Genomic DNA, 25,727 nt, shown 5'->3' with positions numbered 1-25,727 from the left:
TTAATGTAATTATAGCAATCTACCGAAATACATTCCACTAACTTTTGCAATCAGGATTCTCTTTTATTTTCAGTGTGCCAATGTTTCCCAGAAGTAATTCAGTATTTACAAAGGTAGCTACTTCCTGTGCACTCAGGAAAAGCAATATTAACCTTCTGATATGACTCATATCTTTCTTCAGCCAGGACTGAGAATTGAGCAAAAGCAACACAAACTGAGAAAGCGACAGGGCAAACACTACTGTACCTACCTAGAAACCGCAAAGCTTTTCCTGACTCTGAAATAATGGAATGATCTAATCCATTCATGAAAGCGTAGACAGATTTCTAGCTTTATATATATGTACGGTTTACGTTCATCCCTCCATTAACTGACCTGATTTTACTGTCGTTACATTAACGAACACAAATAAAATGTAAGGGACACAACCAAAATCAGCTCACAATTAGAAACGCCAAAAATGAGAATAGAATTAAATGACCAGAGAAAACTCCTATTGCCACATGCTTCCACAAAGGCAAAACCTTAACAGCTGCTAACCTCCCCTAACCCAAACGGCGCCTACGCTTGCCTCTTGCTCAACGTGGCTTGCTCCACAACCACAATGGTGGAGCAGTGGGCTAATGCCTCCTTAAGTAACACCAGCTGCCCGCAATTAGTGCAGTTTCGAGTCCCACCAGGCTCAAGGTTGACTCAGCCTTCCATCCTTCCGAGGTAGGTAAAATGAGGACCCAGATTGTTGGGGGCAATAAGCTGACTTTGTAATAATGCCGCTTGGGGGGGGGGGCGAAAGCCCTAATAAGCTGGCGTATACATAGAATGAAGGCTATTGCTAAGCACATTGATTTGTGCTTTAGATTGTAAGCCGCCCTGAGTCTTCCGGAGAAGGGCGGGATATAAATGGGATTAAAAATAAATAAATCAAGGCGGTCCCTAAACTAAGCGAAGCCCGATTTCTACACCCCGAATGCTTCCATTCACCCCACCACGCTTCACCCAAGCCAAAAGACGCTCGCCTTGACGTCTCGCCTGGATCAGAGATGCCCCATTTCACCTGGCTTCACCCATCACCTCCATTCACCTGTCTCCCCCTCCCCCCCACACACACACACCGGCCGGCAAGCCTCGCAAGCCACGCCTCCTTCCCCAACGAGCGCCCCCCCTTCCCTTCCCTTCCCCCCCCCCCGCACCTTTGGCCTCACAGTCCGCGCAGTACTTGTTGTCCTCCTCTCGCAAGAGCTTGGCCAGGATGGCCTGGTGCTGCTCGTTCTGCTTCTGCGCCTTTTCTCGGCAGGAGCGGGTGGACATGGCGAAGGGGAGGAGGGCAAATGGACGGGCGGGGAAGGGGGGAAAAGCGAGCGGGGAGGTGAAGAGAAGAGCGGCGAGAGAGAGAGCAGCAGGGCCGGAGGCGGCCGGCGCGCTCGGACGACCCAGAGGAAGAACTCCAGCGGCAGCCGGCAACCCGAGGGCGGCGGTGGTGGCGGCGCTTCCTATTTCCCCTCCTGCCGCTCCCAGCTGGCTCTCGCTTGCTCGCTCGCTCGCTCTCTCCCTCCTCCTCCTCCTCCGTCACGGCGACTGGGAGAAGCCGGCGCGCCGGCTCAGCCAATCAGCGGCCGCCGGCATGTCAAGCCAGGTAGGGCGGAGCGGCCTTCGGCGTTCTCAACCGGAACTACTCCTGGCAAACCCCGCATCCGCTTGCGCAAAAGCGGTGCCTGACATCTTACTCAGCGGAGTGACGCGCCTCTGTCGCTGCTCCGCCCCGCCCCTCGCCTTCTCGTCTCTCTCCCCGTGACAAAGTAGTTCTGTGGAGGTTCGGAGTTTGCGCCCAGAGAGAGAGAGAGAGAAAAGATATGTTTCTTGGCACTCCGACGACACACTCCCCTCCCCTCGCCATTCAATAAGTGGTTTCTAAGTAAAATAGATAGGGACGCGGTGGCTCAGTGGGTTAGGACGCTGAGCTTGTCGATCAGAAGGTCGGCAGTTTGGCGGGTCAAATCCCGAGTGCCGCGTAACAGAGTGAGCGCCTGTTACTCGTCCCAGCTTCTGCCAACCTAGCAGTTTGAAAGCACGTAAAAATGCAAGTAGAAAAATAGGGACCACTACGGTGGGAAGGTAACAGCGTTCTGTGCGCCTTTGGCGTGTAGTCATGCCGGCCACATGACCACAGAGACGTCCTCGGACAAGCGCTGGCTCTTCGGCTTTGAAACGGAGATGAGCATCATCGGCCCCTAGAGTCGGAAACGACTAGCACACATGTGCGGGGGAACCTTTACCTAAGTAAAATAGGGACACGGTGGCTCAGTGGGTTAGGACGCTGAGCTTGGCGATCGGAAGGTTGGCAGTTTGGCGGGTCGAATCCTGAGTGCCGCGTAACAGTGAGCGCCTGTTACTCGTCCCAGCTTCTGCCAACCTAGCAGTTCGAAAGCACGTAAAAATGCAAGTAGAAAAATAGGGACCACTACGGTGGGAAGGTAACAGCGTTCCGTGCGCCTTTGGTGTCTAGTCATGCCGGCCACATGACCACAGAGACGTCCTCAGACAAGCGCTGGCTCTTTGGCTTTGAAACGGAGATGAGCACCGGCCCCTAGAGCTGGAAATGACTAGCATGCATGTGTGCGGGAACCTTTACCTTTAAGTAAAATAGGAGAGAAGACGGCTCTTTCTTGCATCTCGCAGTGCAAAGAGCGCAGCTGCCCACCCACAAAAACAATCTCCCCCTTGGGTATCCAGCATTCCAAGGCCGCGTATTCATCCGCTCAACGAAAGGCTGGGAGGGTAGCGGAGACGGAGCAGCCTTTTTCCTCGCAGTTGCCTGGGTCTAGCAGCCGATTTCCCAACTCAAAGGCATCTGTGCAAGGGAATCGAGGGATTTCTCGATTGGAAGTCCAACACTCAGGTTTGGAGCAGGGAACCTGGAAACGGAACGGCTTTAGAAATGCTCCCAAGAAACAAGCAAGCGCTTTCGGCTTATTTTCTTAAGCAGAACGTGTTTATCGGGAAGAAATGAATCCGTTTCTGACTCTCGGGAGAATTGAGGATGATACAGCCTTAGCTGCCTTGCCCCAAATTCTGTGCGTGCGTGGAACTACTAGGGTCCAGTAAAGATGATGGTGCGCTTCAATGTAATTACAAAAATACTGAAGATAACAATATATTGAAAGTTGTAATGCTATCAAAATAGGAAAAGTTTTCTTTCATGCAATTTTTTTACAATGGAAAATGACTGAAAAGTGTCAGTCTTTTGGATATTGTAGTAATTCTTGTTCACAGATGCAGTCAGATGCGTTCTTTTTAGGGCATTGTTCAGTCGTTAAGTCGTATCCGAGTTAAGTTATATCCAACTCTAATGGGCCACAGCATGCCAGGCCCCTCGGTCCTTCACTGTCTCCCGGAGTTTGAGCAAATTCGTGTTTATTGCATTGATGACACTTATCTATCTCTGCTGTCCTCTTCTCCTTTTGCCTTCAATCTTTCCCAACATCCAATAAATCCACTACTTCTCACTAAGTAGCCAAAGTTTTTGAGTTCCAGCCTCAGTATTAGTCCTTTCAAAGAACAGTCAGCATTGATTTCCTTTAGGATTGACTGATTTGATTTCCTTGCAATCCAAGTGACTCTTAATAGTCTTCTCCAACACCACAACTCAAAAGCATCAATTATTTGGAACATTATTCTGCTCTTTAATAGAGAAGACTGTCATGCATATCTGAAACCTATCCTAGGAATCTTCAATTTTGCTCTCAGTGGTATTATTGGCATAAGTCATAAAATCCAGGGGTCTAGAGGAGAGGGAAAGCATGTGAAACTAAAAGATGCCAAAAACAAGCCTCAGCAGCAGTGAGAGTCAATCAGGTATTGGCACAATCTAGCAGCCCAAAGCACAAACATCTGGGTGTTGGCAAGACAGAGCAGCCCAGAATGGATGTAATAGTGGAGCAGCATCAGAGGTAGCTTGCTTCCCCCTCCATAAGGAGATTGAACATCCCTACTTAAAGAAGCTTAAAGAACCAATAGGAATATAGGAAAGTAAAATATATAATGTTGAATAGATGTTCAGCTATGAAAATAAGAATTAAGAATCAAAAAGTTTACAGAAATAAAGCTTTTTTAATAAAGTTTATAAAATCTTATTACAAAGAAATCTATTTTTATAATAAAAATCCCATTTATAAAGAAACTGTCTCATCTTTGTTGCTATGCCATAAGGCAATTCTACAGTACTGGTTTTCAATATCTTGTCTATCGGTATATTGTCTGGTTGTTTGTAGGCTTTCAAGCCTTGTGTGCTGCCCACTTTTCACTTGGCTTCATTAAAATATGCCTTACAGAAGTCCAAAGTACAGTGATAACTTGGCTCTCAGTGTTAATTGGTTCTGGGAGGCACAATGACTAATAAAAATGATGAGTATCAAACAATTTTTCCCCATAAGGAATAATAAAGTGAGTCATAGGGTAGCCAACACTGATAAGTTCTAGCTTGTGCGTTGAGTACCAAACGATGAGTACCGTGACAAAATGTTCACATCAAAATGCGTTGAGTACCAAATTTGATGACTTTCAAAGCAGTTGAGTACCAAGGTACCACTGAATTGATTTGGCTCAGCTTTTCTTCTAGTTAACCTTGAACTCCAACATGAGGGTTTTTTTCTGAAGGTCCCTGACACTTTCAGTCCATCTCCCAAATCCTCTCTGTTGGTCAGGATTACATTTAAGATAACTGACTCAGTTGTCTTTGCTTTCATCTCCTGAAAAATGAGATTGTCTACAAGAAATCAAGACCTTCCACTTCTGGTGGACCTTCCACTCCTAGCTTAGTTCTCTTAGAGGGCAGCTGGAAATTTTACATTATTGCTATAACCTGCTCTCTTGCAAATTTAGTTGATGTAGAAAGACATTGTCAGCAACCTTCACCTGAGCAACTGGCTGAAATACTCCCATGATCACGTCATTTTTCTTTCATATTCCATTAATTGTATCCATAATGTTAACAATATCTTGAATCTCTGAAACACTGGGGTGGATTCAATTCTTTAACATTTCATAAACGATATTTGGGAGATACAGATTTTTTTATTTGGAGTTATCCAATAATTAACTTGGGGTACATAGCCCATTGGTTTTCTAACATTGTACGTTAGGTAGTATCTTTGCCCAAATCAGGCACTGTTATGGAGGCCATCCTGTGCCATCTAACAGGATATATGTAAAGTATGTATTTTTCGCTCCTTGTTGTTGTTGTTGTTAGATGCGAAGTCGTGTCCGACCCATCGCGACCCTATGGACAATGTTCCTCCAGGCCTTCCTGTCCTCTACCATCTTCTGGAGTCCATCTAAGCTCACGCCTACAGCTTCAGTGACTCCATCCAGCCACCTCATTCTCTGTCGCTCCTTACTTTGCAGTAAATAGCCTAAATCCTTACTTGTATATATATTTATTACCATGGAATTTATACAAGCCAATTACTTGAATTTAAAATTTGACCCAAAATTAATGATTGGGTTTAAATACCTTATGCTTTTGGCATTTCTACACCTCAAGGCATAGGAAGTAGGCTTTCTGTAAATATACAGAGATTAACAGATTTTGCCACATAATCATATGAAAAGAAAGATATTTGAGGAATGGAACATAATGTTGGCACTATCTTCTCAGTTATCCTCTGAGAATAAAGTGTTAGATTATGAGGTGAGATGGAAGTATTTCATATACAACACTAGGTTCTGCTGGCACAAGAAATTAATTTAAAAACTCAAAAAAATCAGTTTCATCCCTGACTGAAAAATAGTAAAGCAGATACTAACCAGATTTGCTATGAAATTGTTGAGAGAGCCCTGGAACACAGAAAGTACAAACTTAAATCTTATCATATGATATGCAATCCGTTACTTGCATATAATCTTTCTGCTTCTTCTATGAGGGGAGTTATGTAATCATTAAAATATGGAGCAAATATTTCAAGAGTTTATTATGTATTCTGGATTAATTAAAACAATACTTACACTTGGGATAATATCCAGGGGTATAATATTTTGGGGGTTTCTTACTCTGGGGATCAACAAACTCATATGGAGAAATCTCGCCAGTAATGAAGAACCTAGTCACTAATAAATTCCAAAAGAACATCAGGAGGATCTGATTCCGCCAGATCAGATCATTGAATCATCAGGGGAAGAGTATTTTTTAAACAGCATATGTTACTTGACAGGGCACCGGATCTATCAACAGACCAACTCAGCAAACAATAAAAGCAGAAGATGGAATCTTTATAGTCAAATAAATGGAAATATTTTTTTTGTAATCTGATCCGTGAATGGTTTTGCAAGCACTGCCTCAAAAGCACTTCCTTAAATCTTAAGGAGCCCCATTAAACCTAAGTAGAAGATGATGCCATTTTAAAGCTACAATTTATGCACATTCCTAGAATAAATGCAACTTAATTTTTTGAAACATGAAACAAGTTACATAGGTACATATTTGTTAGAAAACAGCAGAACTAAGTACAGTGACATAGAATATCAAATAAACTGCCTATTTGTATTTTTATTTTTTTAAAAAAATATTTCATGGGTGCTTTATTCATAGATCACAACAATTCCATACCACTATTAAAATAATTTCGATGAATTACACCCTGGTTCTCTGAAAAGAAAAACCAACAAATAAATAAATACAATTATTTATTTTATTTGTGCGCTGCCCATTTCATCCAGAGGCGACAAACATTATACCTATGTAAGAGCCTTGACCACTTACCTGTGAAATTCTGATAAATCCAGAAACTGTTAAAGAAATTATAACTTAAGTTTCTGTGATATCTCAGTTTATTTCAAAGGTCGGGTTTTTTTTAAGTAGATAATTTCAGAAAATTTCTTTTTTAGTAGGAAGCTTACAATTTTTATTCCAGAGGCATAATATAGTCTTAGAACAATATCATTAAAAATATAGCTCTTTTATTTTGCGATTTATTTATAAACTTTTCATTTATTTCTTGTGTAAATGTGATATTGCTGGTATCACCAGAATAAACTAATCCACAGAAAACTGTTAATAATAGCAATAGGAAATTGGCAGGAAGGCATAATCCCAGAGCTTTTCACAAACCCTGGGACACATTTGCTTTCTTTTCAATTTGCTTGGTTTTCCCAGTCTCTTTATGTGAAGCTTTTTTCTTTGGTTTACTAGGGAAATTTCAAACAAAATATAGTCAGGATTGTAGCCAAATACTGTTTGATTACAGTTAAAATGTGACAACAGTTGATTTCATTAGATTAATATTATCTTTATCCTTTAGTTTATTTTTTATTATTATTATTGTGCACTCTCTTGGGAGAATTGTGATGCCATTTTCTTGTTTTCCTGCTTTATTCTTATTCTTATCTAATATTTGATTATATAAAAGTAATTTTTATTATCAGGAGGGATTTTTTTGTTTAGATAATTAGCAAACATAGTGATGACAATTAGCTGCCTGGAGACACTGCAAAAATGAGATGGGCAATCTATAAATTTAATACATTAATAAATTAAATGCTTATAATAGTTTCCCGAATTTTAAAACTAAAGGCTGATGAAGAACTTCCTGTTCACCAACAATTATCCAAGCAATACTTTGGTTTAGTTCTCTCCCAAACTGAGAAATCATTGGATCTTACATCATAATTAGTGATTAGTGAAGTTGTGATCCATAAATGTCTCCTCTGTTTTTATTTTTTAGAAATTAAGCTCAGAATAAAATATTTTTGTTGTAGAAACCTTACCATTACACCCTAGGCTCTGTCCTGTGTTTTTCATTCCTGCTCTGTGATTCACTACTACACAACAAATTTTCCTGTATTTGCATGCATAAATGATGCATTTTTAAAAGCCACCATAATGTGTAGCATCTTCTTTCTGTCTTTTCATTTCTCTACAACATTTCTGTTCTGCCCAGAGCTAATTGCTATAGCAATAAGACTATTTTTTTAAAGCTATTGCATCATAATTTGGTTGAAAATAGACTATTTAGTACCAACTGTGCATAATGTAGTTGTTAGATTTAATTGTCCTTTGTTATGATTGACATAATTAGCCCGATGTACCATGTTCTCACAAATCTCATCAATCCTGCAACATTTTTGCATTCCTCTGAGGCAGACTGCAGAACTTTATATAGATCTGACCTTTCTCTAGGAAACCACTTTTTTCTTCAGGGCTATAATAAATTAAACTGGAAGACTTTTCCATGTCTGTGGAAGAAACCCCCACGACTTCTGCCCCTCAAGAAAAAAAGGAAAAGTGTCCAAGCACTTCTTGGTACCTGTGTACAAACTGCTCAGTGCTTTGTCAGGAGGTTGCAGCAAGAGCTCATGTGGCCAAGTTTATTTATTTATTCATTTTCCGAGTCCAGAACATCTTACATTAAAAAGGAAAAAAAAGATATTTAAAACCAATATAACAATCTAAACAAAGAAAACTTTCAATAACTATATTACAAATGTAAAAAATTTCAACACGGAAGGAATTTAAAACACTTATGTGACATTATATAACATTTGAGGCTCAGAAAGTAGCGGTCTGAATAGCTTTATCATTGGCCAGGAACAACTCACCCATTGTCCATTGGCCCATAAAGAGTATGGCATATCAATAAATATTCAGGACTCTGCAATTCCACAGTTTCCATCCCCAAGTTTGTTTGTTTATTTATTTATTTATCTATTTATTTATCTATTTATTTATCTATTTATTTATCTATTTATTTATCTATTTATTTATTTTTGGGACTTATATGCCGCCCTATCTCCCGAAGGACTCAGGGCGGCTAACAACAATAACATACAATAAATACAGAAGTTAAGATAAAATTAAAATTAAAGGCCCCTGTACAATAAATTAAAATTAAAATTAAAATAAATTAAAAATTAGAGTTAAAAAATTAAAAACATAATTAAAATCCCTGTCAGTCCAGGTCAGCCAGGTGGAAAAGGAGTGTTTTGAGGCCGCGGCGAAAGGACTGGAGATCTGGGGCCATCCGAAGCTCAGGGGGGAGCTGGTTCCATAGGGCTGACGCTCCCACAGAGAAGGCTCTCCCCCTGGGGGTCGCCCGCCGACATTGTCTAGCCGACGGTACCCTGAGGAGGCCTTCTCTGTGTGAGCGTACTGGACGATGGGAATTCGTTCCCGGCAGCAGATGGTCCTGCAAGTATCCCGGGCCTAAGCCATGTAGGGCTTTAAAGGTAAGTACCAGCACCTTAAATCTCACCCAGAGGGCAACCAGTAACCAATGCAGCTCACGCAGGAGGGGTGTAATATGTTATACCCCCTATTGTGGCCAAGCTAGCAGAGTGGAAAGAGTGAGGGAAACATCTGACTGAGAAACAGCAGCTTCCAGAACCAAATTGAATAATGGCAGCAATCAAAATGGTGCCCCAGAGAAGGACTTAATATCTAACATAAGTGAGCTGGTATCAGCCCTGACTTTTCAAAATCAATGGTTTTAGAAGACAGTAAAAGGAAAGTAGGGAGAGGGTTAAATGGGTATTCAGGAGAGATCCAACATTTCTACTGCTGGGAAGCTCAAGAGAATGGTCACGTCTGGGTATACAGAACTTTTAGCTCTGGAGACCAAGCATGGCTGGACCCTGTATTTTTGACTTCTCAGAAGCCACAATGAAATGCTTAATTACTGTAATCTTCAAAATATTCATTTATGGTAGGATTCCTGTCAGCATACTGCATAATGCAAAACAATGCTATTTTGTAGACATAATCTTCTGACGAAAGGTTCTGGTTGTTCATAACAAACAAGCATCATTTTCCATGATTATATCCATCTGTGGGGCAAGTTTTAAACAGCAGGCAGATATTTATACTTTATAGACTAAATAACATCTTCCATGCTATTCTATCCTATGGGGGAAAATCTGAAAATCACCTCAGAAAACAAATAGATTTCATATTTACCTGCAGAGCAAAGTTGGTATAATTTGCCACCACCAAATTTCAGCAACACAATTCCCTGCCACTTTGAATGGGAATCAGTGCCTCTTTGTCATGAAAATTGTAGCTTCTGCAACAGGATTGGTTTAAAACAAAACAAAGAAATCCCATTCCCCATCATTCCCCAATCTTTGGGGATACATTCAAAATTTGTGATCCCTCTTACGACAACATAGAGAGCTCTTCTTGCTCAAAATATGGCTGCCAGAGACATAGCCACCTATGAAATACCCAATTTCCAGAATATTACTTGCCACCAGGTTTATTCCCCCAAATCCGTGTTGCACCTGTTTATTTTTGTCATCTTTTGGGGTAATTTTGAAAATAATGAGGAAGAAACACGTTGCCATTCTTTAATAAAGTCCAATCTGTTTCAAGCTTCTACACAAGCCTGAAAAAGTGGTGCTGCTTTTAGAATTGCCTTTAATTAGGGGTTTGTTAAACAGCCCCTTTTTCTTCAGGCTCCCTCAGACACCTAAACAAAATAATACAGCTCTAATAAATTGTGTAAAAGAGCTGGGTTCATCCAAGAGCCAAAAAAAAAAATCATTTTCAAAAGGCCCTATTGCAAAATGGTAACATTATATCATACATAATGTTAAGCCATAAATTATGAGTTCAAGCCACTGTGATGACATTTACATTGCACTAAGTCAAAACCAAATAAAAATAAAAATATGGCTCTTAGTGACCCAGCCTGCATACTGTATAGCCAAAAAGCCAAATAATGAATTCTCTGATACAAATTCTACTTAAATAAGCAAAATTTGAGCTTTCTTTTATATGAAACAGAATTTTGCAGCGTTCTGCTTCCAAAAAAACTGAAGCTAGCGTATAGTATCATACAAAAAATGAAGATCACCTATCCTGGATGGTTTATAACAAATGAATTAAATTATCACACATTTAAGTTCCATTAGACTTTTAATACGGTAACTGGATGGGAGGTAAGGCTTATTATATAAACATTTTCCTGAAGAAAAGCAATGTCAATATAAACCAGTGCTTACATAACCAATTCACAACAGATAAATTATGACATTTGGTTTCAATTGGAAATTGGGAGAGGGTAGTCACAAATGTGAACATTATGGACCACCCACACAGATCTTTTCAATGATAGAATATATATTTAAAATACACAAATATTATAAATGATATTCTGCTATTATTTAACCATGGTTTGTAGATCACCAGGTTACTCCATATTTTTATTTTTATGTTTATATGCAGGTGCTATTCTTGTAACCCTATATTTCTGTATATGCTAAATTTTGTGTTATTAGTTTTAAATTGCAAGACACAATGACATATTTGATAGGAAAAGATAACATAAATTTTACTAAAACCCAAACAGCAATAAAACATGTAGAACAGAGGGAAAGAATAATATACAGATATTCTCTGATAACTTCTTTCATCACAGGTCTTTAAAAGTTCTTTTATCATTTTGCACTTTGTAATATTCACATACATATCTATAACCTGTCAACCTGTACCAGTTAAAATCAGCTAAAAATAAGTGCAGCAAAATTTCTTTGAAACCTAGACCAACTTGGCAACTCCACAGTTACCATCTTTTGCATTCTATTTTTCAGCTTTTTTTCTGGATCTTTTCAGATTCCTATAAAACCAACATTATTGTTGTTACAATTCTCATTTTCTCTGGTGCCCCACACTTATGACAGCTATAACCAGTGCTTTTTTGTCATAGAACGCTCAGAACGGAGTTCCGGCACCTTTTTTGGATGGAACCTTGTAGGGTAGGCAAGGTGGGTTGTATGACATGTGTGAGTTCTGGCACCTTTTTCTTTTACAAAAAAAGCACTAGCTATAACATTTAATTTAATTTAATTTAATTAGATTTATATACCGCCCTTTCCCGAAGGACTCAGGGCGGTTTACAGGGCATTTTAAAATACACCAATACAAAATACAAAAGTTAAAAGACAATTACCCCGTATTTATCGGTGTATAACATGCACCGGCGTATAACACGCACCTCATTTTAAAAAGGAAATTTCAGGAAAAAAACTTAAATTTCAAATAAATAACTTTAAAGCAAAATAAGGGTAGCTCAGAACTTTTTTTTATTAATATTATTAACACTTATAAGGTAAATAACATAAAATGACAGTAAAAGCAACTGTTTTAACAAAGAAACTTGGATCTCATATGTTTTTACAAAAGTTTACTCAGAAATCGCTGCTATCTGGGAAACCAAGAAACTCTTCATCTTCACTGCTATCTTCAATATCTTCGAACTGAACACTGCTGCTTTCACTGCTACTGTCTTCATAAATCAGCTCGTCTTCTTCACCATCCAAAGAATTGCTTATGCCACATTTCTTAAAACATTTGATGATAATATCTTCCTTAACTGCGTCCCACGAAGTCTTTATCCACTGACACACTTTTGAAATGCCAGGTCTTTTCATTCTCCCAGAACTTGTACTTTCATGTTGGCTTTCATCACACATGTATTTACTCCATTCTTCACGCATGAAGGCTTTGAAGGGCTTATTAATGGAAACATCCAATGGCTGCAATTGTGATGTACCGTCCTCCTGGAATGACTGCTACTTCTGTTTTGCACATTTGAAATTCTTTCTTTGTTGGTTCTGTAAGATGAGATCTGAATGAGTCCAGTACTAACAAAGATGGCTTCTTTAACAATGCACCTGGGCGCTTCTCCCACACATTTCTAATCCAAAGCCTCATGCCTTCTTCATCCATCCAACCTTTGGGATGAACATGCACCTGTATGCCACTTGGAATCTTCTCCATAGGAAAAGTTTTCCTTTTAAAAATGACCAATGGTGGTAGCTTGTTTCCGTCTGCAGTGACAGCAAGGACCACAGTATAACGGTTTTTTTCATGCCCTGAAGTTTTAATTGTTACTGTCTTGGCACCTTTTGCTTCAACAGTTTTATTTGAAGGAACATCAAAAGTGAGTGGTACTTCCTCCATGTTGCCGATTTGACCAATTTCAAAATTTTGTCTCTTCCTTTGTTTGATAATAAATTTATGAAAATTTATTATCTTCTCTTCATAATCTTCTGGCATATGCTGGGCAATCCTGGTTCTTGTTCGCATCCGAAGCTCATGCCTCTTCATAAATCTTTGGCACCATGATGCTGTCCCTTTGAAATCTTGTATTTGCAACTCTTTGCTGATTTTCACTGCTTGAATGATGATCATTTTTGTTGATAATGCAATGCCCGCTTTTCTATGATTAAGAACAAATTCCTTCACCCGTTCTTCTAATGTTGGCCATTTAGCAATACCGCTGCGAAAATTGCATTTTGTTTTTGATAATGTCTTGAGTTTTTCTTCCATTTTTCGCCACTCTCGTATTGTGCATTCTGTTGGTGGCTCTCCAAAATGCCTTGCTGCAGCCCTGTTTCCATGTTGCTTGGCATATTCCACAACCTTTAACTTGAAAGCGGCTGTATATGCTGCACGCTTTTGCTTTGATTCCATTAGGGATAGGGATACCGTAGTACGGAAATACCGTAAGTACCGTAATGAATGCACGTATGATAGTGCAGAGTTCAGCGTCGGAATGTCAGGATGAGTCACACTGCAGTGGTATACTTTTTACCTAAGTTTAAATTAAAAAAGAATAAGGTAGTATCAGGGGTCTGTAAATTTATGGTTACTCTTGTTATATACGGTATGTGTGTTGTAGGATGGCTGTGTTAGCATGTGTTTGTATGGTATGGTAAAATTAAGGATGGGCTCGGACGTATTCAGATTGAGCCCCCCAGGAAGCCAATCATAGGTAGTGAGGCATTTCCCAAAAGTCAGCTTCACATACACACGCTACCTATGATTGACAGGGTGCAGTGTCGGCTTCCCGGCGGGCTCAATCCAAACACGCCCATCGCCTGAAAGGGGGAGTGGGGTAAAATGACAGGGATGGGGTCCTGTGTGTCTCTTAGCTCCCATCCCCCTCTCAGGTAGTGTTTCTTTACTCTCTCCCCCCCCCAGGCAGATTTCTTTTGCCATTCTGGTCCCCTTAAGTGCCGGTTCACATTAGTGCGAGTACAGAGATCGCATGTAATTCGGAGCGCACTGCTCCTAAAATTACCATACATGCGATCTCATGTGCAGTGCAACTGTCAGCCATACAGTTTGTATGGCTGAATTTGCACCGCATCAGCACTAAACACGCACATGACCCTTTTTTTTTTTTATCCGCAGCAGAATCGGATCGCATGGTGGTTCACACTAGTGCACGGGTCGGCAACCCGCGGCTCCGGAGCCGCATGCGGCTCTTTGAGCCGTCTCCTGCGGCTCCCAGCCGCCCGGTGCGCGCGCACCTCTTTGAACGGGCAGTGGTGCGCACGCACCTCTCCAAATGGAGAGTGGCACCGCCCGTTTGGAGAGGTGCGCGCGCACCTCCCCGAATGGGCGGATGTGCGCGCGCACCTCCCCAAACCTTTGGAGAGGTGCGTGCGTACCTCCGCGCGAACGGGCAGAGATGCCGCTCTTTGAGGAAGCTGTAGCGGCCCGTCTCCGAAGCTGCCGAAAGCGGCAGCTTCGGAGACGGGCCGCTACAGCTTCCTCAAAGAGCAGCGCCCCTGCCCATTCTGAGAGGTGCGCGTGCACCTCTCCGAACAACCGGAGGTGCGCGCGCACCTCCCCAAACCTTTGGAGAGGTGCACGCGTACCTCCGCGCGTACGGGCAGAGATGCCGCTCTTTGAGGAAGCTGTAGCGGCCCGTCTCCGAAGCTGCCGAAAGCGGCAGCTTCGGAAACGGGCCGCTACAGCTTCCTCAAAGAGCAGCGCCCCTGCCCATTCTGAGAGGTGCGCGCGCACCTCTCCGAACGACCGGAGGTGCGCGCGCACCTCCCCAAACCTTTGGAGAGGTGCGCGCGTACCTCCGCGCGTACGGGCAGGGGCGCTGCTCTTTGAGGAAGCTGTAGCGGCCCGTCTGCAACATTATATCGGCGTATAACACGCACACATCATTTGCCCCCTATTTTCAGGAAGAAAAAGTGCATGTTATACGCCGATAAATACGGTAAAAAGATTAAATTATCCCTGAAAATAAAAACCCCAGTTAAAAATTCTCAGCCTGGGCCGGAGAGCTCAAAGAGCCAAGTCTTCAGGTCCCGGCAGAATGAACGCAGGTCAGGGGCAGTCCTGAGCTCCACGGGCAGTTGGTTCCAGAGGGCAGGCGCACCCACAGAGAAGGCCCTCCCCCTGGGTGTTATCCGCCAGCAATCTTTTACCGTCTCCTGCGGCTCCCAGCCGCCCGGTGCGCACGCACCTCTTTGAACGGGCAGTGGTGCGCACGCACCTCTCCAAATGGAGAGTGGCACCGCCCGTTTGGAGAGGTGCGCGCGCACCTCCCCGAATGGGCGGATGTGCGCGCGCACCTCCCCAAACCTTTGGAGAGGTGCGTGCATACCTCCGCGCGAACGGGCAGAGATGCCGCTCTTTGAGGAAGCTGTAGCGGCCCGTCTCCGAAGCTGCCGAAAGCGGCAGCTTCGGAGACGGGCCGCTACAGCTTCCTCAAAGAGCAGCGCCCCTGCCCATTCTGAGAGGTGCGCGTGCACCTCTCCGAACAACCGGAGGTGTGCGCGCACCTCCCCAAACCTTTGGAGAGGTGCACGCGTACCTCCGCGCGTACGGGCAGAGATGCCGCTCTTTGAGGAAGCTGTAGCGGCCCGTCTCCGAAGCTGCCGAAAGCGGCAGCTTCGGAAACGGGCCGCTACAGCTTCCTCAAAGAGCAGCGCCCCTGCCCATTCTGAGAGGTGCGCGCGCACCTCTCCGAACGACCGGAGGTGCGCGCGCACCTCCCCAAACCTTTGGAGAGGTGCGCGCGTACCTCCGCGCGTACGGGCAGGGGCGCTGCTCTTTGAGGAAGCTGTAGCGGCCCGTCTGCAACATTATATCGGCGTATAACACGCACACATCATTTGCCCCCTATTTTCAGGAAGAAAAAGTGCATGTTATACGCCGATAAATACGGTAAAAAGATTAAATTATCCCTGAAAATAAAAACCCCAGTTAAAAATTCTCAGCCTGGGCCGGAGAGCTCAAAGAGCCAAGTCTTCAGGTCCCGGCGGAATGAACGCAGGTCAGGGGCAGTCCTGAGCTCCACGGGCAGTTGGTTCCAGAGGGCAGGCGCACCCACAGAGAAGGCCCTCCCCCTGGGTGTTATCCGCCAGCAATCTTTTACCGGCGGCACCCTGAGAAGACCCTCCCTGTGTGAGCGCACTGGACGAAGGGAACTTGATGCTGGCAGCAGGTGTTCCCTCAAATATAAACATATATATGTTTATAAACATATAAACATTCCTCAATTAACTTCCCTCTGAAACAACAGACATATTTTGAATTAATTCTGTCCTACAGTTTTGGTTCAGCTTAGCATAAAAAGAACTGGATACAGAACAGATACAGACTAGATACAAGTGTTGCATCACTTCAGAATTACTCCAGAGCTATGTTTTCTCACATTGGCTGTGTTTGACAACTGAGCCAATTAATTTCTAGCTCAACTTTGATGTATCATCTGAAACAGCCAAAAAAAAAAAAAGTGATTCTCCTGCGTTCATATTGGTGGGAACATTTGCCTCATAATGTCTTATGTCTTCAGTTGTTGTAACATTTGAGTCAATGAAGAAAAGAAGCGTGACAGTGTCATAGAACCCCCTGTACAGCAACGGCCCGAGTTTTGCATACAATCTGACAAAATAATATCCTCCAGATGATTCCACGGTAAATTTACAGTTGGGATAGTCTGGGCTGTTTTGATTCTTTACAGATCCTCGTAGAACAGGTTTATTTTTAAAATAAATAAAACAAACAAGCTTAGAATAAAACCCAGGAGGAGCAGGTCCAGCCTACATTAATGTTCATATAATCTCTCACAGTATTTTCTCATGGGTAGTCTTCAAACTTTTCTTGAAGTGCTGCAAGCAAATCTATTCAACGGAAATCTGCAGTTTGTTCATACATCCTTATATACAATTAACTGAATAATGGTTTATTTTACTAAATTTTTTTGAGCTCCTGTGGCATATATAAGCTGATGTAGTAATACATGACTGGCCAATTTGCAATTTAGTGTTTTTTGAACCTGGCAGGTAGGCTGCCCTTATCATAAAATAAATCATTATGATCAACAAGTGCATCAGTTGGGAAAATTATTCTATTGTACCAGTAGGCGTGAGCCTAAATGGACTCCAGAAGATGGTATTGGAAAGGAAGGCCTGGAGGAACGTTGTCCATGGGGTCGCCATGGGTCGGACACGACTTCGCAACTAACAACAACAAGCATGGCATAGTTCTATTATCTTGTTGAAATCTTCAAGTTGAGTTTGAGATCACCAAAGCTGCTATAGTCTGAGAAATGGGAGTTTGATTTCTTCCCCATTGTGTTTTAGCTTTCAAGTAACTGAATTAGTTATAACTGTTAATTCTCAGAACCAACACCGCCAGACTTTCATGGTAGTATTTTTGTAGGACTCCTTGAAATAACACACAAGAGTATGCAAACCTTTTGGAGAATTCTTGGATTTCTTCTAGAAATCAAAAAATCAGGGGATGAAAAGAAGCAAGACTAAAGATTAACCCTAGCTTATCTTAAGTTATTAAGATCAAGAGCCAAGCTGTCCACTTGAGGGAGGTCAATGCCATCAACAATCTGAAATTAGGTTGAATTGAAATGATGACGCCATGAAACAAATGCCACATTTATGTCCCCATGTCAAGTCCCGTTACTGAAATGCCTTCATTCAAATTTCATTTTTAAACTTTTCACATTTCTAATTCTTAAGTCTTTTGCCAGAATTGCATGAAATATGCAAACCAACTTCTGGTTTAGCCTATGGTTTCCTTAAACTCCCTAACGTAATCTGAAGACTATTCTTTTCTTACAAGTTTATTTTCATAGTAATTTTGTTAGAAGATAAATTTAGCATTGTTTCTGAATAATTCTTTGTCACTTTCTTGGAAATGTGTTTCAGAAAACTTGTAAGGACATTACTAGGCATGCTAAAAATGCCACCTGGTTGCATTGAAGCCCTACCTACCAATTTTCACTCCGTTTGGATATTCTCCCCCATCTAAGGTTGCCCTGTAAGTTGTCTGCCTTTTTACTAGTTCTTGAAACCAGCGAAATCCAACTGACAAGTCCCACAGCAAGAGTCAGGATCCCATCATTGTAGCTTTATCAGGGTAATTTTATAAAGATATATTACGGAAGGTTTCTTTCTTTCCAAAACATACGAAAGTAGTCCTCACTTAACTTTCATTCAGTGACCACTCAGAGTTACAACGGTGCGGATCAAAGGGTACTTATGATGGACCCTTGTAGTTGTGGCTGTTGTAGCATCATGTAGTCAAGATTCAGGTGCTCAGCAACTGGCTCACAATTATGATATTGCAGCATCCCAGTCAGGTGATCACCATTTCTGACCTTCACTGCTGGCTTCTGATAAGCAAAGTCAGTGGGGAAGCTGGCAGGAGGCCATAAATGGTGATCACATGACTCACCTCATGACAGCAACTGGGAATTGCCATTGCAAGTCACCAAGGTCACATGATGTTGCACCTTGTGATCTCATCATTTAGCAAAACAATTCCCAATCACCCTCAGTGAAGACTACCTGTAATACAAAGCAAACCAATAAAATTATGCAACATAGACAAATATATTGTATCCAGACCCACTTTGTCTTTTCACTGTCATTTTGAGTATACTTTTAACAGCAGGCTGGAGGCATTATTTTCCTCTCTAATGCTTTAAGCACCAATGCTTCATTATCACAAAACACATTTTATCTTAAAAAATCTCTATTGTACTAAATACAGTATGGTCCATCACAAATAATATTTATTGCATTTTCTGTGAAGAACAAAAATGTATTTTTTGTTTTCAGTTGTGGTTATGAAGTACATGGTCAGATACCAAGTTATATCAGAAATGGTGTATACTTAAGTATTTGTGACAGATGAAGTTTTATTTACCATAAAATAACTACCTCGGTACAAATAAAAGTTGCTTGCATTCATTTTCCACTTCATCACCATAGGAAAAAGAAAACATATACTTCTATTTATATCTTTTCTAAAGATAAAAGGCCATGGTCAATTTTAACTTCATTTATAAAGTGACAGAATTTTAACCAAAACTGGCATCATGTGTAATGGGTTCATACATATAAATTATGATCTAAACAATCTTAAGAAGAGAAATCTTGGAAGATTTATAGTTAATTTATAGTCAATAGTGGGGAAAAAAGCCTCAGCTGCAGGAATATGATCCACCCTACCTCAAGATTTCCAAACATGAAATATTTATCCAACCATATAAAAAGCAGTTAAATTGGAGAAATTGTATTCAAAACAAAGTACCCATTGTCTCTAGAATTATTTCAATATGATAAGTTTCTATGGACATTTGTATCAATATTAATATGCTATGTTCTAAGAACTGTAGATACAAATGAAAAAACATTAATATTCAGAAAACCTGAATGTACTTCCACTTGAGAATTTACATTTCTATTTATAAATAAGCTAATAGGTTTTATAAGGAAACTTTTATTTAAATAAAAGTAACTGAATCAGACAGATAAATAATATCATAATCCAGACTGCTACATCTTCTAAATATATGGATAAACAATTAATTAAGTGCAGAGGAACAATAAATGAAATAGTTGGAATAAAAAAAAGTCACAGAGTTTATCATGTTTCTAAAAAGAAAAATACATAAACCTAATAGGTAATAATTAACAATCTTCTTGTAATTGTTAGAAATTATTTTGTGTATTTGGTTTAAATATAAATGGCCTAAATAATGTGCTAATTTTGGTACATTTTACAGTTAAAGATTTAGCAGTCCCCTCCATCATGATTAAACTGTTCATAAATGCGGAAAAATGAATTGCTTCATTATGTTATATAAATATATAAATCAAGGAATATTAGAAATCCCTTGCTGTGCCATACTTTGGCCTGTATGTAAAAAAGTCTGAAGATACTCTGCAAATTCCAATTAATGAACTGTTCTTATCACATTAAAGCTAATACAGAAGAGTTCTTTGAAAGTGAAATAAATTCAATAAGGAAAATAAATTCAATAATATTTTTTTTCAATAAGTATGTTTAATATTGCAATAGTAATAAAATCCTATTGAATTCTTATCACCATCATGGAACTTCACCAAAATGTCACATACTTACTTTGAAAACCTATAAAGAAAACTGTACTTTTACCACTTTCTCATGCAGAGTTTTACATCTTTGCTTAATAATGTCATAGCATCACCCAAATCAACAGCAGAGAACCTATCCACATTAGTTCATTAAAATGCAATTTCACTATATTTAACCATAAATATCCACAGAGAATCTGGTTAAATCCTACAAATATGACACTTTGTTACAGATAATTGGGAAGATATGGGTATATGTAGGAAAAGTGGGTTTTTTGGTTCTATTTTCACTCAAGTGTTTTTCCCCCAAAAAAGGAGTTAAAAATCAATGCAGCGTCCTTTTCGTTCCCAGTCTCCATAACGAGTTGGTTCAGGGCCTTTGGGACCACCCTTCTCTTTTGTTGTTGGATTGATATCATCAGGAAATTCTAAAAAAAAAAAGGGGGGGGGAATATGCAAAAATCCTAATGAATAGCAGATGTATTCAAGTATCATCCATAGTTTGATTGTATGTGTTGTTCCTTGATTCAGTTCGAGAGTTTTCCTTATTTCTAGCAACTCAGTTCATTACCAGCACAATGGCAACAATTATCCAGCATTTCTATCTGCTAGTTCTCAATCAGTTTAATGAAAGAGAGTCTGCTTTTCAAATGCATTTCAAATAAAAGAATGTTGGTGATGTTTTTATGCATGCATGTTTTATTTTTGCTTTTACTAAGTTGTGAGATAGCCAAAGAATAGTTGTGAATATCCTATCTGATACTATACAATACTCTCTTCGATGTATGTGCAGCCTCCCTGGCTTTCCATGTTTTACTTACAGGTAGTCCCCGACTTATGACCACAATTGAGCTCAAAATTTCTACTGCTAAAGAAAACATTTGCTAAGTGAGTTTTGCCACATTTGATGTTCTTTCTTGCCACATTGTTAAATGAGTCACTGCAGTTGATACGTTAGTAACCCAGTTGTTAAGTGAATCTTGGCTTCCCCATTGACTTTGCTTGACAGGTGGCGGCAAAAGTGATCACATGATCCTGGGATATTGCAACTGTCATAAATATGAGTCAGTTGCCAAGTGTCTGAATTTTGATCATATGACCATGGAGATGCTGGAATGGTGATAACTGTGAAAAACAGTCGTAAGTCACCTTTTTCAGTGTAACTTTGGGCACTATACAAACTGTTGTTAAGTAGAGGGCTACTTGTTTATCCATGAGAAATGCTTCTATTGGGCTTCTTTAAAGTGGGACATAGGGCCACCCAGGGTGGATCCAGAGTAGAGGAAAAAAGAATTATTGGCTGCCACCAGTAATAAAGTAACCATAACCCCACCACAAAAATTTGAAAGGAATGCCACAGTACTCCAGAATAAGATAGAAAATACAAATTTACATCATTGAAAGGTCATTTCTGCAAAATTGGAAGGCAAATTTTACAGAGCCTTGTTTATTATATAAGCCAAATTAATTGACCGACTACTTGTTCTAGCTTTATCAATGGGACTCAGATACACCCAAATAAAACTCAAATGACATAATAGTTTGATATTATAGGGGGTTTGAGGCTTCCCTTAGGCATAAAAGCCAGCTGGGTGACTTTGGGCCTGTCACTCTCTTCAGTCCAACCCACCTCACAGGATTATTGTTGAGGGGAAAATCGGACGCAGGAATATTATGTATGCTTACTGCCTTGAGCTCAATGAATATGAATACACCCACCCACACTCACACACCTGTTGGCTTTTTGTTTCAGCATGAGTGGATATTATAACTTTGTAGGAAGTTCTGCAAGCAACAGCATTTGGGAATAAACCACTTTGGGAATGGTTCCCGTGTTATGCAATTACTTAATTACAGGATTTTTAGGATGTGTAATGGAAAAAAGTACCCATCAGTAGCAGATGACAAGCACACTTAAAAATAATGTGTATTGTGTTCATTCCTATCAAGTGACACCATACCTGCATGGCACATTTGCCCATGACTCAAAGGACAGAGATAAATCTGAGCCAACATATTTTGTTGTACTTCAATAGAGCATTTCTTAAAGTAAATTATATTAGAAAATTCAAAGTTATGCTATATAAGTGATTTAAGTACATATGAAGCTATTTACCTATAGCTTCATAGCATACATATGTAGTTTCTTTGGACTGAAAGTTAATGATATATTGTCTAAAACATTATATACCACAGAATATAATTACTTTGCTGTATATTCATATTTAAACAATAAAAGGTATTTGAAAAGCCAAAGAAAAAATGTAAAGTAACTAAAGATTTAATAAGACATCATGTAGGAATTCTATTTTCTGAAGAGATGGACAGAAAAAAAACCTTGGCTCAGAGTTAAAAAAGATGAAAAACGTAAATGGAGAATCAATGGGGTAGAAATATTTTCAAATTCTCCCTCAATATCTTTTTCCAGAACATTGAACAATCTTCCAGACATAATTCCATGGATTAATTTCCTTTACTATTTCTCTGAAGGTATTTATAGCATCTCAAGACTATACCTGTTTTAACATTTATTATATTTATATTTTACACACCCGCACTTACTTTCTAGTGACTCCTTTTCTACATTTGATTCTTCTGGTGTATCAAAACGACCTACTGGAGTTACTGGCTTCTTAAGTGGTTGTTTGGTGGGTTCAGTACTTCGTTTTGCATTAAAGGTAATACATCCCAAAGAACTGTGCAGAAAAGCTGAGCCTATTACACATAAACATAAGATGTATGTTATAGAAGGTCTAAAATGGCCCATGGAAATGGACAAAAACAAAAATGGTTACCATGTAAGAAAAGTCTAATATAAATATGGATGCATACAGAACACCTATGGACAGATTCCTGTCTGTGTCAGAGGCCAATTTAAGAAGAGTCAGAAACAGGGTACGCACTGAAGAGAGTGCTTCTTCCCTTCACAAAAATAAATGTGTGTGTATGTATGTGTGTGTGTGTGTGTGTGTGTGTGTGTGTATGTATATATATATATATATATATATATATATATATATATATATATATATATATATATATATATATATATATATATATATATATATATATATATATATATAAAGGGAACACTTAAACAACACAATGTACTGTATTTAATAATAGGATGTTTTATTTTCTGTTCCCTTTATTTTTTGAGCAGTATATATATATGTGTGTGTGTGTGTGTGTGTGTGTATACAAGCACATGATCACATTAATGATTATTTGTAACCAACCTCTCTCTACATTAAACACTGTAAGGTTTTCATTGTGATCACAATCTCCAAGACAGATACACTCTGAAGTGCCTCTCTTTGATGTGCAGTTTTACAAGGCCACATTTGGAGCAGGGCAACTGCTGTAATTGCTGTTTTTAAATCCTGTTAGCACTAATTAATATGACAGTATTCCCATATTGTACCATGGTTTACAGGGTCATGCAGGTGAGAATCCCATATAATGTGATGCATGTGGTTTGCCTAAATCGAACAGCATGCTCAGAATTCTGTTCCACTACACATAATACTGTACTACATGTTTCTTCCAAAAGGAAGCATTTATATGAACTATTTTTCTTTGTTTCTTTCCATTGCCCAGTCAATAAGAAATCCCAGTCTCCAAACTCCACACACACACCCCTCTCTCTTTATTAGGTACACCTTTCTTGCCAAAGGAGAGGTAAGCTAGGAAATTTTTTTTAGTACAAATCCATCCACATTTGTACTAAAAGTTCAAAAAGTCCAGTTCCATTTGTTTAAAAAAAAATTCAACCTCTTTCATAACACAATTTACAGAACAACCCTTTGACCAGATTGGTGGTACAAAGGTGGGTAGCATATATTTGTTTATTTATTACATTGATGTACCACACATCTCACTATACAAGTGACTCTGGGGAGCTTACAACAGAATAAATATTGGCATTTTATTGAGAGAGGGAGAAATTGTTGTGCAGCTACTTATAAGGAATAAATCTGAAAATCTTGAAAAGCTTACCTAGGCCAAGATAGAGAAGCAAAAATAGCGGAAGAGGTACCCATGTACGTTAGAAGAAGTCCTATTAAGTACCTGGGACTTAACACTACTCAGAAGTACAGGTAGTCCTCGACTTACAACAGTTCATTTAGTGACCGTTTAAATTACATCGGCACTGGAAAAAGTGACTTATGACCGTTTTCCCACTCTTACCACCTTTGTAGTATGCCTGCGGTCACCTGGTCAAAATTCAGACGCTTGGCAACTGACTCACATTGATGACGGTCATACGATCATCCCTTTTGTGACCGAACAAGCAAAATCAGAGGGGAAGCCAGATTCACTTAACAACCCTGTTACCAACTTAACAACTGCTGTGATTCGCTTAACCGCTGTGGCAAGGAAGGTAGGTCGTCAAACGGGGGGGGCAAAGCTGGCTTAACGAACGTTTTGCTCGGCAACAGAAATTTTGGGCACAGGTTTGCACGAAGAAACGGCGCAGGGCAGAAATGGAGACGTCGGCTAAAAGAACGGAGACCAGGTGAAAGAAACCACGCCGTCCCCTTTAGGAGGGACACGAGCCGACAAGGTGCCCGAGGGCCAGGCAGAGGCTGCAGTCCGGGGCTGGCCCCGGTGGCATCTGGCCCCTTAAACCAGGGGTCTTCAAACTTGGCCCTTTTATGACTTGTGGACTTCAGCTCCCAGAATTCCTCAGCCAGCAATGCTGGCTGAGGAATTCTGGGAGCTGAAGTCCACAAGTCATAAAAGGGCCAAGTTTGAAGACCCCTGCCTTAAACGAAGACTCGGGGTTAGTCTACCGCCTCCCCTTACTCAGGTCCCCCGTCGCCAAACTCCCGTCCCCTCTTACTGGCTCGTCCACCGGCGGAGGCGAAAAAGCGGCCCTGCTGGAAAGACAGCCGCAGAGCCATTTCCTGCCGAGACGCGGGGCCGCCCCTCGCCTTGCCGCGCCTCCGATGCTCCGGGGAAGTGGGCGGCGCTTGTCAAAGAAACCCCGCCCCCGGCCCGACAACAATTTTTTTCCCCTCTGGCCTGGCGACGGAGGAGAGTCGCCGAAGGGCGCCTTCCGGAAGCTGCCTTTGCCGGGGCTCTTTGCAGCTTTGGACGGGGAACGTGGCGTTTTATTTCAAGGAGACAACAGAGGAGACGGGAGCCTGTTCTGTTTTTAGACGAGGCCACAGACTTGGAGGGCGGGGATCGCCGGGTTAAAGCGGCAGTGGATCGCGATTGATCACCGCAACGCTCCATATGGTCTAAGCCAGGGGTAGGCAACCTCGGCTCTTTTAGGACTCATGGACTTCAAATCCCAGAATTCCTGAGCCAGCTTGGCTGGCTCAGGAATTCTGGGAATTGAAGTCCATGAGTCCTAAAAGAGCCGAGGTTGCCTACCCCTGGTCTAAGCAATCAGCGGCACAGTATTTTTTTTAAGCGACGCCCTTTCCTATTTTTGACAACTTCTGCAGTCTGTACTGGAACATGGGAAAGCGCCTTTTCTTGGGACATCACTTTGACCTATAATAGTAGGTTCTATATTTTTTTAAATTCCATTTATATCCCGCCCTTCTCCGAAG

At 40.8% G+C, this 25,727-nt stretch overlaps 2 protein-coding genes across 3 annotated transcripts in view; both read right to left on the bottom strand.

Moving 5' to 3' along the window:
• The window catches only part of SMAP1 (small ArfGAP 1), a 70,260-nt gene extending 68,676 nt beyond the window's left edge, over positions 1–1,584 (bottom strand). For both annotated transcript variants that reach the window (XM_081335943.1, XM_081335944.1), the window contains exon 1: positions 1,191–1,584. In XM_081335943.1, the coding sequence (XP_081192069.1) occupies positions 1,191–1,308 (118 nt within the window). In that variant the 5' untranslated portion in view covers positions 1,309–1,584. The remainder of the gene's footprint in view (positions 1–1,190) is intronic.
• Positions 1,585–18,647: 17,063 nt separating this feature from the next.
• SDHAF4 (succinate dehydrogenase complex assembly factor 4) lies at positions 18,648–25,128 on the bottom strand. The gene is made up of 3 exons (XM_081335983.1): positions 25,007–25,128; positions 22,723–22,875; positions 18,648–20,588 (listed from the first exon to the last, which is right to left on the bottom strand). Exons 1-3 carry the CDS (start codon positions 25,065–25,067, stop codon positions 20,479–20,481), a joined length of 324 nt encoding a protein of 107 aa, XP_081192109.1. The 5' UTR covers positions 25,068–25,128; the 3' UTR covers positions 18,648–20,478.
• Between the last annotated feature and the right edge of the window lie 599 nt (positions 25,129–25,727).

The sequence above is a fragment of the Vipera berus genome, assembly GCF_964194415.1.
Source record: "Vipera berus genome assembly, chromosome: 1".
NCBI classification, from domain to species: Eukaryota; Metazoa; Chordata; class Lepidosauria; order Squamata; family Viperidae; genus Vipera; species Vipera berus.
The sequence above is the reverse complement of the archived record's forward strand: the minus strand, read 5'-3'. Positions and strand labels throughout refer to the sequence as shown.